The sequence below is a fragment of the Colobus angolensis genome, unplaced genomic scaffold (genome assembly GCF_000951035.1).
Source record: "Colobus angolensis palliatus isolate OR3802 unplaced genomic scaffold, Cang.pa_1.0 Scaffold286, whole genome shotgun sequence".
In the NCBI taxonomy this organism is placed as follows: domain Eukaryota; kingdom Metazoa; phylum Chordata; class Mammalia; order Primates; family Cercopithecidae; genus Colobus; species Colobus angolensis.
The window spans coordinates 2,350,887-2,367,793 of record NW_012116110.1 but is presented as its reverse complement, the minus strand read 5'-3'; the positions used below and the strand labels follow the sequence as shown (position 1 = coordinate 2,367,793).

Genomic DNA, 16,907 nt, shown 5'->3' with positions numbered 1-16,907 from the left:
AGACATTGGATGCTTTTTGTTTTTTCACATAAATTGGAGTAAGAAATGCAATGCTAGAATTCATATACAAATCCGGCCAAAGCATCTGGCATTACAGCCACAAGTAGTTTGTATAGACATGTGTCAAAATTTTATATTCAATTTATTTAACCTCAGGAGAAACCATTATCACAATTTTCTTTAGAATGATGGGAAGGTATTTGCTTTAAGAGACAAAATTAATGCTTCTCTCTTTTTTTTTTTTTTTTTTTTTTAGGTGTTATTCGTCATGTTGGAGATGCCTTGAAGGATCATGCATCTAAGTCTCGAGGAAAGATATGCACCATAGGTATTGCCCCCTGGGGAATTGTGGAAAACCAAGAGGACCTCATTGGAAGAGATGTAAGTCCTGAGTGCTGTCCTTTTCCACGACTTCTCCTAGAGGGGATATCAGAAAAGTATAACAAAATTAGTATTCAAAATGTGCATATTATAGTACTCTTTTAGTCCCCACTCACTAAAATGAAACTTATGTTAAGGAACGGTTTCTTGGGCAAATACTTATTTTCTGAAATCTCTATGCAAACTCCAGGTCAATTCTTATGATGGAGAAAGGTCCAAAGTAAGACTTACCACCTACCCCCTCTCTGCTTAAATCAAGCAGTGGTCTTTCTTCACCCATCAAATCCTGCCATTACTCTTGGTATAGTGATATTAACATTCATTAACACCACTTAATATATGGCAACATGAACTCATTGACCGATATACTAAACACAAACTCTCCGCACCCCAGGGCTCTAGCAGCTTTATAATTTGAGTATCTTTCACCTAGCTCCTGAGGGTTGCAGAGAGATTCTTTTCATTTCAAAGTACCATGAGGTCTATCTGAGCCACAAAAAAAATTTTTTTTAAGTGGCTAAGAATTAACTGGTCTTAAACTTCTTCTTCTATTATGATGCAATACAATGCAACCGTCTTATTTTAATCCAACAAAATATATGCAATTTTTAAAAATGCAATGCAAAATACTTTGAATTAAAAAAAAAAAAATGTCATCCTAGGGCTCACTGTCCTCCCCTTCGCAAATCTTAAAATGTGTTGTATGAGTTACCAATGGCAATGCAGGCGTTTAAAAAAGGAAGTAGGATCTATTTGACCCTGAGCAGAGGTATTTCCCCAGGGGCTTGCATTTCTCCTGAAAATTTACCTAAATGGGACAGACTGTGATGCATTTGAGTGGCAGACACTTTCATCTCAGTTTTAAGTAAAACATGTTTCAAAAAAACTAAATGTCATGAAACACAAGCTGCAAACAAACTCCATTGGCCTTAAAAAATATCTGTATGGGGTATAAATGCAGATGTCTTATGTACATATATTGCATAGTGACCAAGTCTAGGCTTTTAGTGTACCCATCACCCGAATAGTGAACATTGTACCCAACAGGTGATTTTTCAGCCCTCACCCCTTTCACCTTTCGTAGTGTCCAATGTCCATATTCCACTCTGTATGTCCATGTGTGCCTAGTATGTAGCCCCCACTTACAAGTGAGGACATGCAGTATTTGACTTTGTTTCTGAGTTATTTTACTTAGGAAAATGGACTCCAGTTCCATCCATGTTGCTGCAAAAGACATGATTTCATTCTCTGTTATGACTAGGCAGTATCCCACTATATATATATCGGTATGTGTGTGTATATATATAGTATGATATATATATAGTGGGATATATATATAGTGAGATATATATATAGTGGGATATATATATAGTGAGATATATATATAGTGGGATATATATATATAGTGAGATATATATATATAGTGGGATATATATATAGTGGGATATATATATACACATCCAATCCTCCACTGATGGACACTTAGGTTGATTCTGTATTTTTGCCGTTGTTGATTGTGCTGCAATAAACATGTAAGTGCAGGTGTCTTTTTTATATAATGATTTGTTTTCCTTAATTAAAAAAACACTTTAAATCCATTAGAACCTTTATTTTAAGTGATAACAAGTGTCCACATCAATGATATCAGATTGCACATATAAATGCTAATTTATCCAGGATACATAGGTCAAGGGATGAGATAATATTCTCTTAAATAAAATTTATTGGCTGTTTCATATTACATTTACAAATTGAATATCTCAGCAACAATTTCCGAAGTGTTACGTAGGCAGACCTGACTGGAAAAGTAAGTGCTACTAATTTCTTCAAAGTATCTGAGGCTAGCCTTTCATGTAATATATTTGAGGTAATACTTAGATTCCAAATTGGCTTTTAATTGTATGTTGATTTTGCACTGGAACAAATGTATGTGTTAAAGAATTAGAATATGCCAAAATGCTTTCAGCAGCAAAATTATTTAATAATGTATATTAATACATAAATTAATTATTAAAAACATGTTGATTCAAAAGTCATTTTGAAATATTCATAGCTTCAGGATCTCTATTGTAAACTCAAATTATTATTTTTCAGTTTGAAGGCGGACACTATTTTGAACTTCCTCATTTAGATGAACTAGGAATAAATGGCAGTTGATTATTTCTTTATGCAAGATGGAGTAACTAAATAATTTCCTTAGTTGCCTAAGCATTTGCAGAGAATGTTGGCCTATTGACTCTTTGTATTATTTTGTTTATTCATCGTATAAATTTTATAAGATTGCAGAAAGACAGTACTTCTATTACATTTACTTACCTTGTTGAATTGGAAGAATCACTTCTGATTCTTCTACCTCCCATTCCAGCTTTTTCTCTGACTTTACCTTCTCCTTTCACTCCTCTTTTCTTCTTCTTCTTTTGTTTCTCCCCATTGCTTCTTCCCAGTTGTATGCAAATAGAAACTTACGCTTTCCAATGGAAATTATTGACATTGTCTGCCTTCCCAGCTGAAAATAGTCTTGATCCTAGCATAGAGGGCAGAAAAATGTTCAGTAAATGTGTGCATCCATCATCCCTGTTCCTGAGGGTCTCAGAAAGGCAAACCACGGCTCACAAAGAACCAGGTGGACCATGGGAGAGACTATTGCCAAAAGGAAATGGAAGTGGCAGGTTATAGAAAACACAGGAAGACAGTTGTATTTTACTTTTTCAGTAAATCTTTCACAGGGATCTATTGAATTTTGACCACTCTGTTACTTTCTTCCCTTAAAACTGGGGAACTAGACTATACCTCGGATATCTCAGGCTCTTGTGTGATAATAGAGTTTGTTTTTCAACTTATAAATTATCTGGAGTGAAAGTACTATTTTTAATATACAAGATTTATGACATAGTTTGAGATAAATTTTTATACATGTTCACTATTCCAATATGATAGCTAAAAGGTAATATGATGCTAGGTTGCCATTAAAAGAGGTGTTTGAATGAAATGGTGGTGGTCACTAGTGAAGATTCCCCCCAAAATTATCAAATTAGAAATATTATCTGGTAAGCTTCTTACACAGTCGCAACTCTTCCCAGCTAGCTTAATGTACCGCCATCTGTTCTTTTTCTTTCATTTTATATAATCAAAATCACATGTAATAAACATCAAAAAATAAACCTTTTAGCATCAGACATCAGATAGCAGAGAAAAAAATACAATGTATTATTAAAAATCTTTACCACTTCAGAATTCTATCAAAATGCAATCATTTGAAACAATAGAATAGCTGCATCTTTGGTCAAGTCTGTTTATACTCCAGAATAATATTGAAGAGGTACAAAATAAATGTCAAGGGAAATCTGGGAAATATATTGGAAATAAATCCAAAGATAAAAGAAAGGCTCCATTTCTTATGCCTGATATTTTATTGCAGTAGATTTATTTCCAAACTGATGGAAAATATAAAGTATTTTATTTTCGTGGGGCTGGCTCTCAGATGAGAAGAAGCTTCACTTTTAGAAGCTGAACATCCAAGTACTACTAGAATTATTTTATTTATTGATAGAAGTAGTGAGCACAGCAATTGCTATTCATCTTAATCCCTTTAGGATGGCACTAGCAAGGCAAATACTAGTCCTAAAGATAAAGAAGAAAACTTCCTTGTCCTTGAGTGTGCCTCTAGATATTCTGAAACATTCACCTCCCTTCAGATCTCATCTCACAGCTGGGCTTCAAGTTACTTAAGTGTACAGCATTTGTCTTTGGATTCTCAGAACCCAACTTAGAGCCTCACACTTAGTAGGTGCTCAGTAAATATTGATGGAGATGGATTGGGCATGGTGAAATTCAAGCTACAGGGAAAATAAATATTATGGAACAGATCATGAGAAATCTTACCTATTTCACGTTTTTATCGCGACTTCATCTCTAATCCTATCCCCAAGCTGCATCACATGTTTGTGACTACAGTGGGGACATTTTTAAACCAAGCATCTGGATGTAAAACCATTTTCTTAGATAGCAACTCAAGGTGGAAGGTGGAAGGTGAGGGAGCAGCCTATTGGGTGTGGAGGTAAAACGGTGCGTGATGGAAATAGGCCTTTCTCTAAAGCCTTTGAAAGATGTGTGGTCTACTCAGCCGAGTGATAGCACTACCCTTGATGTTTTAAATTTAAATATTATCCACTCTGTTTAACCAAGCCCTTCTTTTCTCCATTAATAGATCAAACAACAGACTTTGGTGAGGAATAAGGCTATGAACACTGAGATGGTAATCATTTTTTCCCCTGCCACTTAGGCCTGAAAACATACACTGTTTCAGTTATTGCGGTTGACTCCACCTCTGTGGTTTCTCCATATTATTTCTACCATCCCTCTCCTCTATTACTATCCATAATCCTACACTTCATCAAATTTAGTTCAAGGCTCACTTCCACCAGGACATCTTTCCTGCCTAACTTCACCCTTAACGTCATATCCCTGATTGTAATGTTCCCACAGTTGTCTTCTTCCTCTCCAACCGTCTTAGTCTTTTCAGATTTCTGTAACAAAATGCCACAGACCAGGGGGCTTATAAACAATAGAAATGTATTTTTCCACAATTCAGGAGGCTGGATAGCACCTTCCTGCTGTGTCTTCACATGGTGGAAAGAGATAGGGATCTCTCTGGGATCCCTTTTATAAGGCCCTAATCCCATTCATAGGGCCCCACCCTCATGACCTGATCACCTCCAAAGGTCCCCTCTCCTCACTATCACCTTGGAATTTTGAATTTCAACATATAAATTTGAGGGAAGAAGGGACATAAACATTCAGTCCATTGCACCAACTTAATTAAAAACTCCCCAAAATGAGGACTGAATTATTTCTTGTTAACCCTTAATGTCATAGTTTGTATGAACATGACACATTGACATGCCACTTAAACTCTGTAAGATTTGGTTTCTTCATCTCTATAGAAATACTTGTTCTGCCTGTCTTCACACAATTTCTATGAGCATAATCACAATAATAGTAATTATAATTTATTGAGCTCTTATTTGACTGTGCTCTGTGATTGCATATATTAGCTTTACAAGGTATGTATTATACCCCCTTTATAGTTGAGTAAACAAGGATCAAAACCAAGATCCAACTGCCTCCAATGCCCATATTCTTAAATATATGTATGTCAAGTAAGATGTTAGAAAATATTCAATGCTAGTGTGTCTTTATTGTTGGTTGAGATATTGGCACATATCTGTGACGGTAAATCGAACTCAGAGGTAGACTCGATGCATGACCGGAGCCCCTTCCTTTGTCCCTAGAGAATCTTGACCTGGATAGAGGATTCTGAAAGTATCACCAGTGTAAAGTCAAGAAAGAGCTTCCAATGAAATGTAATTTTCATATGACACAGTTTGAATTTAGATTTCCTACTTTAGAAAACAAGCTGACCAGATTTGTGTCAGGTAAATGAACAGTTTCTGAAGCCTTGATTGTTTGTCTTCTCTGAAATCTAGATTAACAAGACACATACCAATTTAAAAACCCAGACATAATCACAAGACAAAGCTCTTTCCATTTTAACTTGAGGATGGAAATTGTGTTTGGGTAGATTTACAACACATCAGCTTGTGTGGTTATTAAATTATTTTCACATTCAATGATGTCTTCTATTTTCCCTAAACTATAGATTTATTTCTCCAAGTTTTATAGCCTGTAAGAGTTCTTATGTTTAATTGGAAAGTGCTCTTTTGATGCCATCTTTATGTTTCAAGCCAGGAGACATCAAGTTCAATAACACAATTGATTGCTAATCTAATGCAGTTATCAAGTCAGTACATTTGTTACTTATTTCTGAGGCAAGCCAAATATGACTTCATATTATAAGCTCAGAAAACTTCCCAGGAGTGGCCCTGGCATGGAGTTGATTGGATTTTTACGATTAGGTTAGATAAGATGTATCTGGGGATGTGTGAGGAAAAGGTCGGAGACAAGGACACCTGCCCAAATCTGTTATAATTATACCAGACAGGGCCAATGCTTGCTGAGCCTGGACCACACTCAGGTTTGGAGCTAACTACCTTAGTCACATTCACTTACGTGGGGAATGCGGTTCCAGTGAGAATAATGATGAGTTTGGATCTGGGCATGGTGATTTTGACTTTCCTTTGAGATATCGATCTATATGAAAATATCTGGCAAGACAATGAGTATGTGAGATAGAAGTTTAGAAGCACGATCTGGCTACACACTTAGAGTTGGAAGGCATCTCATACAGATGGCAATTAAAGCCATTGTGGTGGATGGGAGAGTATACAGATGACGAAAAGGAGAGCTTACCCCTGGATCCTCATGGTCTCCAGCTTTTAATGGATGAGAAGAGAACAAGCAGCCTGCAAAGGAGACCAAAGAAATGTCTGAGAGGTAGAAGCAAAGTCAGAGGGAGCCATGCAAGCCAAAAGAAGAGTGTGCTTCCGAAGGAGGGTATGAAGGGCAATGCCAAGTTCTACCAAGAGGCTGAGGAAGGCAGAGACCTGGAAGTGCCCATCCATTTCATCAAGATGGATATCACTGGCATTACTGGTCAAAGCTGTTTCAGAAGAATGGTGACAAGGCAGCACTTTTTAATGGGTTCAGGAGGGAAAAGATTTGGCAGAGACCTCTTAGAGGTTTTGGCTGTGAAGAGGAGAGATCCAGGTAGCCAAAGGGAGCCACAGTGTGAGGTAATTTTTCCTTTAAGATGGGGGAGACTGGAGTTTGTTTATGTGCCGATGGTAGAAAGGGACATAGGGACAGAGGTGTTAAGTGATGAATAACCCCTAGAAGGGCCATGAGGTGATGGGGCCCAGAGCTCAGGAGGAAAGATCAGCTGTGGGTACACTTGTCACTGAAGGAGAATGGGAGAGAGTATACATGTGGAAGACTGGTGTCAGGATATCGAAGGAGATTTAACCTGGAGGTTTATCATTCATCACTGAAAGCATAATAATAGCCCCAACAACAACTAAAATAATATTCACACTTCTGTAGAGCTTACTGTTAGCACCCTTCTAAGCACTTTTACATAGATAAACTCATGTAATTCTCACAGTGGCATTCAGAATTCATCAGTTTTAGCATTACTATCATCTTCCCAATATTCTCTAACTGGTAAAGGATGTTTCTGGGATTTAAACCTAGGCCACCTAGCTCCCCAGACCATATTCTTAGCCATTATCCTTTGCAGCATAGAGACCGATACTCCTTCTCAATATTAAGAACAGCTCTTATTTACTTGAGATCATATTTTCATTGTTCTACGAGTTTTCTATCTCAGTTAATCCTTATAATACTTCAATGGGGTGATTATTCTTATTCTCCATGTACATATGGAGACATTGAGACACAGAGAATAAATAACTTGCTTAGGGTCACCCAACTGGCAAGCGTGTAGATCACCTGCCACATAGAGAAGGGATGGTATTCGGGTCAGAGAGGTGAGGAGAGTGAGTGGAGGATGTTAGTCACCCCAATGGAACAGAAACCAGAACTGATTAGAGCCCAGGGAAGGAATGCCAGGCAGCACAGAGGACTCTGGGTGGCAAGGGGGTGGGGACTAGAGGTTATGAAACTATGCTGCATCAACCAGTTTAGAATAAAGGGGAGAAGACACATTTTGAAGCCTTAAAGAAGCAGGAAGGTAAAAATGATACTATTAATACACTATTATGTTAGTTATCTATTGCTGTGTAAAAAAAGAATACCTCAAAAGTAATGGCTTTGTATTAGTAGATTCTTGCATTGCTATAAAGGAATACCTGAGACTGGGTAGTTTATAAAGAAAAGTGGTTTATTTGGCTCAGGGTTCTGCAGGCTGTAAGAGAAACATGATGCCTGCATCTGCCCCTAGTGAGGGCCTCAGGAAGCTTCCACTCATGGCAGAAGGCAAAAGGGGAGCTGGCACACCACATAGTGAGGAGAGGGAGCAAGAGAAATGCCAGGCTCTTTTAAACGAAGAGCTCTCATGTGCACTGACAGAGCAAGAGCTCCCTAATTACCATGGGGAGGGCACCAAGTCATTCATGAAGGATCTACCCCCATGACCCAAACACTTCCCACCAATCCTCACCTTCAACATTGGGGATTACATTTCAACATGAGGTTTGGGGGAGACAAGCGCTCAAACTCTATCAGGCTTAAACAACAAACACTGATGATCTCACAGTTTCTGAGGGCCAGGAATGTATGAGTGGCTTGTCTGAGTGGTTCTGGCCTTGGCTCTCTCTTGAGGTCACAGCCAGAATGGCAGCTGGGACTGCACCATCTGAGGGTTTGGATCAAGCTGCAATATCCTCCTCCAAGATGACTTACTCAGGAGGTCCTTGCCGTGTGGACCTCTTTACAGGGCTGCTTCATCATCTTCACACATGCCACTGGCTTCCCCCAGAGTAAGTAACGTGAGAGAGAGCTAAGAGAAACCTTTTTATGACCCAGTTTTGGAAGCCACACACTATCACTTCTGTTTTATTCTATCCCTTAGAAGTGAGTCACTGAGTCCAACCTAGACTAGGGAAGAGTTTCAAAGAATTGCTGGAGATATTTTTTAATCACCCCACTCATACATGGTGATTTTTAAAGGATGTAACCTCTTTCAGAACTCAAGAGCCTTTTCCCACTGCCAGTAGGTTCTGTAGCTGAATGGCACAGGGTTCCCCGCAGGACTGGGCAAAGGCAGCAAGTCCATTTGTGTGGAAAGCATGAAATGAGGACTGTGCTGCTCTCTGCAGTGTGCAACTTAAGGGACACATTTTCAAAGTGCTGCAGAAAGACATAATTGTTCCACCCATGGATTTCAGTGGGAGTCACACTGCTAATGTATCTGGGCACTCTTTGGAAATGGATTCCTGGGTTTGCTGGTCTCTTGTTTGGATTGCTGAGCTGAAAGGCAGCATCCGGGTTTCAATAGGACCCTGCTCTACACCTATCCTTACAGCCGAGGTGCCTGAATGGGAAATAACCAGCCAGTGTCCCTGCTGGCTCAGGCCTCGCTACAATTGTGAGGACACACAGAGCCTTTCTTTTTTTCATTTCATTCTCTCAGTCCCCATGTTCCTTTATCTCAGATGCACAGGTTCCTTCCCACTTCTCAGCGGTATCCCATCTTCCCTCCCAGAAACGGATGCCTGATCCTAAGAGAATCTCCCCACTCCTTTTGTTTCTCTCTCCAAAGCACAAAGCCATTTTGCTGCCTGCTGGTGGCTTTCCTGACCTCTGTATACATACGGTTCTAGATAGCTCATCTGGAAATAATCTGATCAGCTATCAGAAGGACTTTCATGCCCAGCTGAGCCACTGATAAAAATGTCCAGCAGTAAAACCAACCCTAATATCATCTACAAATTTACAATCAGACTGGGTCCTCTGGCTTCCCTCTTAAAATCTACAAGGGATTTAGAGAAAAGAGTGGGATTAGTGGGGCAAATTTGACCAAGACACCTCACCTCTCTGAGCCCCTATAGTTCCTTCCACCCATAAAGTAAGTCTTCAATGGGTTAATCCTTGGAAAATTGTCCATCACAGTGCCTGGTATGCAATACGTGATGAATAAATCCTAATATTTTTCAGCCTAAATTAAAATGATGGTGCTATTAGGAAAGAATGATTGTTTGGGCCACACGTCCACTGCTCTGCCGCTTGCCTGGAGCATGTTGGTACACAATTCAGCAGTAATGAGGTTTGGGTTTGCAGAAGGCCTGTGATTTTGATGGCACAAAAACCTGATTTAGTCCAGTTCAATTCTGTTTGGAAAAGTAGTCCCAGGTCATCAAACTGCCCTCGCATCGCAGAAAGCACCATAAAATCGAGGAGACCACAGGACATGAGAGAACTACTTTTCTTTCTGTAGCCAACACACATTGAAGGTCACTATTCTGTGTTAACTTGAGAAGAGCAAAAGCACTGTTTAACACCGGCTGTCCAGACTCAATTCGAGAGATAGGAAACAGAAATTAGTCAAGTCCTCTAATTTACAGATGGAAAAACTATTGTCCGAAAGTTTCTTTCAATGAATCTATTTTGAACATTTATTGTGAGATATTACCAAGATGCATGATTGTGTATCTCTTCAAGCCAGCATAATATTTATCACACGTTATATTTCCTCAAGAAATTCTTAATGAGTAAGTAAATGAATGAATGAATTCACAGACTTGCCCCATGTTAGAAATTAGTAACTAGAAGAACTAGAGCTGGAACACCCGTCTCCGGACTTCCTGTTTACTACTTCTGGGTGAGATCAGAAACGCTTGAAAATAGCTAGGAAAACTCAAGCAGGTTTCTTAGATTAGCTTCTGAATCACTGATTTAAGCCCATGCAGAAAACACAAATGAAGCACTCTGCCTGAGTGAGGGCTGGGCCGTAGTGTCTCTGAATCGGTCCCTTCCTGGGTATGATGATGTCCCTACTAATGCCTTCTGTAAAAGGGCTTTTCCCTCCATTCACCTCTTAAACAGCTTCCCCTTCACTTCAGAGGGCCTCTTTCTTTCAAAGTCAAAGTGTACAGAGGCCTGGGAACCAGAATTTTATCAGTCAGCCAGTATTAAAAGGTGTACAATGGATTAATGAGGCAAGAATTCTCTCATTTGCTCTTGAGGGACAAGAAAGAGAGGCAAATGTCATTACTTATAGGTATCGTGGCCCACGATGCTCAGAGAGTACTAAGTGTCTAAAATCCATTTCTAAACACATTTCTCTTCTAAATATATGTACTACTGTTTTTTATTTTGAAAAAATGTTTGTGGGTATGTAGTAGGTATATATATTTATGGGGTACCTAAGAAGTTTTGATACAGACATGCACTGTGAAAGAAGCACATCCTGGAGAATGGGGTAGTCATCCCCTCAAGCATTTATCCTTTGAGTTACAAATAATTCAGTTACATTCCTTCAGTTATTTTAAAATATCTAATTAAGTTATTGTTGACTATAGTCATCCTATTGTACCATCAAATAGTAGGTCTTATTCATTCTAAGTTTTTTCTACCCATCATACTACTGTACTTACCAACTATAAAAGCTCACCTGATGTGAAGCCCTTTCAGACACCATTCAGCCTTTCTCGACTCAGGTTTCTTATCTGAACTGTAAAATGGGAAATTGTTCGAGTGACTGTCTTCTCAGTTCTCCAAAGATAGTACATAACCTGGATCATCCCCTGTTCTTAGGAAAAAAAGTGATCCATTACATGCAATGGATGCTGCAGGGCAGTAGGACTGAATTTCTCTGGAAAGCCTGGCTGAGAAACATGCCACGGTAATCCAACATACTTACAAATTGTGAACATCACAATTGTTCTTACCACACACCCACAATTCCAAAAAAAAAAAAAAAGTTGTCTTTTACAATCTCTTAACAATGAAAATGGCTGCATTACTTCCAAAATTTTTTCAGAGGAAAAAATTCATTTGTATTCATGTTATTAAAATATATTTTTTAATTTGGAAAGCATAACAGGAAGATTAGCAAATCTTTTTAGATATGTAAATTTTAGATATGTAAATCACACAAAAATAGATTGCTGGTATGTTTGCTATGAAGAATATTAAACGGATTTTGTAGGCACGTTAGACCAAACTGTATTCCTTTGAGGTATTTGGGAAGTTATTTCTAACTTTTCAGTTAAGCATCAAATAGTTTCAGACCATCACCCTCTTAGATGCCTGGGAGGATATGGTAAAGAAAAAGCACTTTGCGTATTTTGCCAACAAACTGCTGATTTTTTTTTTTCTTTGCTTACATTGATTTCTATCTCAGGCAAAACAAAAGTCACTGATTTGTCTCATATCATTTCATTTTGATCACTTGTTTACAATTGGAAAATCAGCTTATAGTTGGTAAAAGAGAGCAGAGGCGGAGAAGGAATTAACATTTACAGAATGCCTGCTACGAGCTTGGCATAGTGCTGCATACTTTGCACATATAATCTCAACTAATCGCCAACAGGTAAATGGTTTTATCATTTCCCTTCTACAGATTAAAAAAGCAAGACTCAGATTCACACAGTCATTAGCAAAACAGATTCAAACACATTTCCACGATTCGTATGTTCAGAATTATTCTAGGAATCGGCACATCTTTCTCCAATGATGACTGAAAACTAAATTAGGACACTTTACTTATTTTTCAATTTTTATCCCTTATTATTCAGCAGACAAACTCTTTGCCAAAATATGACCACATTTGACTTGTTTCCACATAAGATCAAAAGAAATGGGGATCAGTAAGATGAAGAAATTGAAATTCATGAGTGAAACTGTAAATTTGACCCTTTTGCTATGACCAGTTCAGATGTGCAGTATTCCCAAAGAGCTGCTGAGCTGTGTTCCACAAGAAAAGAAGGTCAAAAGTCAGAAGACCGGAGCACCCATGTCCTTAGAATACAGATACTGTATATAGAACAGAGTTAGATGATTTATTTTTTATTTATTTATTTTTTTTTTTTTTTGAGACGGAGTCTCGCTCTGTCGCCCAGGCTGAAGTGCAGTGGCCGGATCTCAGCTCACTGCAAGCTCCGCCTCCCGGGTTCCCGCCATTCTCCTGCCTCAGCCTCCCGAGTAGCTGGGACTACAGGCGCCCACCACCTCGCCCGGCTAGCTTTTTGTATTTTTTAGTAGAGACGGGGTTTCACCGTGTTAGCCAGGATGGTCTCGAACTCCTGACCTCGTGATCCGCCCGTCTCGGCCTCCCAAAGTGCTGGGATTACAGGCTTGAGCCACCGCGCCCAGCCAGATGATTTAATTTTCTTCTTTTATTCTTAGATTATGGTGAATATATCAGCTTGGCCGAGAATTATTTTCATTCCTTCATTCATTTGAAAATTTTGTTTTTATTGATAGTCTTTAAGTAGGTTCATAAGAATTAAAACATATGGGCTTATGTCTCAGCCAGCACAAATGCCTGGTGTTCACTATTACACATAGTTTAACCTCTAGAAAACCCACCGTCCCCTGCCTCTCACAGACTGCTTGGGTCTTACCCCTCCTTCTCAAGGAGTCTTACAGGAACTGCTACTAGAGAAGACAGAACAGTAACTAAAGCATGTTCTTTTGTCTATAAGCACAATGCAGAGGCACTTTAAGGACAGGAGAGTCTTTCTGCTGAGCCTCTTTCAATAAAGCATTAATATTTATTAAGTTGCACTCTGCTGTACAATGAATGTTTTATGATCAAAAGCAAGTAGGAACAAAATGGAAATTTTAACCACAAGCAACCTACTCTTCCAGTGATAAGGAGCTCAGGATGGGGTTAGCAAACCACTGTCTCTGTGTTTCGGGGGACTCTTATGCAATCATCTAGACAAAGGAGTAATTGATTACTGCTCCATGTAATTACTAGAGACAGTAATCAAAAAGTTATAGACTTCTTTTATCAATAAGAGCCAACTAAAATGAAGCTGTGAATTAACCTTAAATCAATGCTGCATTAACAAATTCTACATTAATGCTACATTGATAAATTAACATTATAGCAATACTACATTAAATTAATGCTACATTAACAAAAAAGTCCTGTATATTAATAGGACTAGGCTTTTTCAGAAGCTCAGAATTATATACACATTTTACATTTAAATTAGATCAATCCTTAAACAATTCAGAAAAGAAAGGATTTTTTTTTCAGTGTTGAACAAAAGCATGTCTGTCTCAAGTTTGCCTATTCATTCATTCATTCATTCACTATTAAGTATGTTTCATTTGTCAGGCACATAGAAAGGTAGGATTTTGAATCAGTTTCAAGGTCTAAAAAAATGACTTACATGAGTTCTTCACTATTGAGGACTGCCCTTATAAATCACTTTGTAATTCCTTTAACAAACTACTCAATCTTACTACAGCTTTTTATGGTGAGTTATTACATACTGAAAAAGAACAAGAGCATCTCGACTCTATAATTAATGTACACACTGCACAAAGGCACAAAAATAAAAATTCAGCAGCATTTATTTCTTTCCTGTGAATTTTGATGATTCAGTACAGTGATAGCTGTACTGAGACCATGTAACAATTAGCCTGTTGAATATTCTCTTTCTATAATCTTGAGTGAAGTTCTTACCTAAATATTTTAGGAGTAGATTTCCAACTCATCATCTTATGTTTGCACTGGGTCTAAGCAGTGTGAGAAAGGAAAATAAGCATAGATTTTTGGAATCAGGCAGACCTGGGTATGAATTCTGATTGTGTGTGTGGTAGACTCTCAGAAAAATTACTTTACCTCTCCATTTCTTGGTTTCTTCGCCTACAAAATGAACACAAGAGCATCTACTTTGCAGGATCATCTCAAGGAGTATAGATAATATGTATAGAGCAACTAGCTCACAATAGGTATTGCTATTCTTTTTATACAAAAAAAAAAATCTGAAAGGCCGCACTGAAATTGCTCTATTTTAAGTAGTGTAATTCACCATGAAATTAAAATAACAGCAAAAAGGGTAGAATGAGACAGAGTTGAACATTTTGGGCCTGATTCATATCTGTCTCATGAGACAATTATTTTATATTCAAGATTTCCACCTGAATAAGGTATCTAGTAAGAACAATGCTGATTTTAAATAAGAGACCTTCAAATTACTGAATGGGATTGACAGAAAGGATCACATTTCTCCTAGCTCCCCGCCACCATCTCCAGAATTATAATTGTTCTGCTGTGCCTATTAATGTGTGGACATGATAGAGAAAGGAAAGAAACAAACTAATAAGATTGTAACATTATTTTGGGCTCATTAGCAAACAGAAGGTTGACTTCAAAATGAAACAACAAACAAATTGGCATGCCAGTTTTTTAGTACAATGAAAGCACATCTCTATTTTCTGCCTCATTTCAGTAAATAAATAAATACTCATTTAAGCACAGTCTTGCTTTGAATAACTTTTGCCATAAATCTTGCCTCTATCCAAAGCAATACTAAGAAGAAGATGTAGACTGTACTTTCACCGTACCACAGAACTGATGTTCTTTCTTTCTCTCTTTCCTCTGTCTGATTCTCCTTTTCATGTCTTGTGTTCTTTTTTTCTGATGTCTGCCTCTTCCATTTGATACCCTGCAGGTTGTCCGGCCATATCAGACCATGTCCAATCCCATGAGCAAGCTCACTGTTCTCAACAGCATGCATTCCCACTTCATTCTGGCTGACAACGGGACCACTGGAAAATATGGAGCGGAGGTGAAACTTCGGAGACAACTGGAAAAGCATATTTCACTCCAGAAGATAAACACAAGTAAGTAGTGGTTGTTCCCACTGGCATGCCTCGTACGAAGTGTGCTGAAAGTGAACAACTTTGAGTACACCATGCAGCAATGTAATAAACACTTAAGCAAGTTTTAAACATGAACCATGATTTCTACTGAGCCAGAGCTTAGAATGAGAGGAAGCCATCCAGAGGAGAACAATTGGAGGCATAAGAAGTGATTACACAATCAGTGACTCCAGCTTATGTATCATGTGTGAAAAATTCAACTCCATCTGGGGTGTATGTATGCAGATAAGCTTTCTCTTCAAACTTTTCCTTCATCATCTGCATGGTACTCTAAGGAGAAAAGGCACCCTAGAGAAAATGTTTCTATTTATTAAGCTTTTTTTGGTGGCTAAACAGAAAAGCAAAAGAATCAGATTTTGATCTTAGCACCGATCTGGCTGTGCAAAGTCATTTCACAGAAATTGAACATTCACTCTCTAAGCTAAAGCATCATATGAAACTATCTCTGTCAAATTTTAATTGTCTCAATTTTAAGTATGTATTCATTGTCTCTAGATATATATGGATTTAGATATAGATAGATGTGTACGTGAACCACATAGTACATCGTTACACTAATATTATCTCTGAAGTGCATAAGAATCTCTATTTGCTGTATTTATTGTGTAAACATTTGTTTTAACTGTGAAAGGTAGCATCATCAAAACAGCAATGTGCCCCAGATCACTAAGCGGCTTGCATTTAAATGCGATTTAGGTATGAAAGCAATCTACTGTCCCGCCTCACAAAATAAAATTCAATTTGTTTTTATAAAGTAATAGGTAAGGCTGCATGGCAAGCTCAAACTTTGTGGTAATTAGATGTCCCATCATGGAAACTTTGATCTAATTGATTGAAATTCCAAAGCCTTCAATCCCAAGGAACAAAAGATTCTCTTTGGCTAGATGAGTTTTCAGAGGTTCTGTGTACTGTGATTCAACTTGTCCAAATCACTTTTCTCTTCTCTAGATTTTTCTCTGCACCTGCCCCAAATGGGTCTTCATTGCTGTAGCCACCTTCTTCCAAAAACTGGGATGTTAGCTTCATCAGACCACAACTTCTCCTTCCTACACTCTCTTTTCTGATCCCACCTTTTAGGGACTGCTACCATTTAAGTGTCATGTTTCGTGGTTTCATATTTTTCACAGTGAAACCTGAAATAATAAATTTTGGCCTAGGTCTGAAATAAAAATTATATTAGGAAATTTCCTTCCCCAACTGTCTTTGGAAAGAAGAAACACAAGTGTTATTATCCCAAGGTGAACATCTTCTGGAAACAAAAAGAG

The 16,907-nt window shown here is 38.2% G+C and overlaps 1 protein-coding gene across 1 annotated transcript in view; it reads left to right on the top strand.

Moving 5' to 3' along the window:
* Positions 1-16,907, top strand: part of TRPM3 (transient receptor potential cation channel, subfamily M, member 3) — a 588,224-nt gene that overhangs the window by 285,386 nt on the left and 285,931 nt on the right. Inside the window, exons 5-6 of the mRNA XM_011948911.1 lie at positions 257-381; positions 15,432-15,603. Coding sequence (XP_011804301.1) covers positions 257-381; positions 15,432-15,603 — 297 coding nt within the window. The remainder of the gene's footprint in view (positions 1-256; positions 382-15,431; positions 15,604-16,907) is intronic.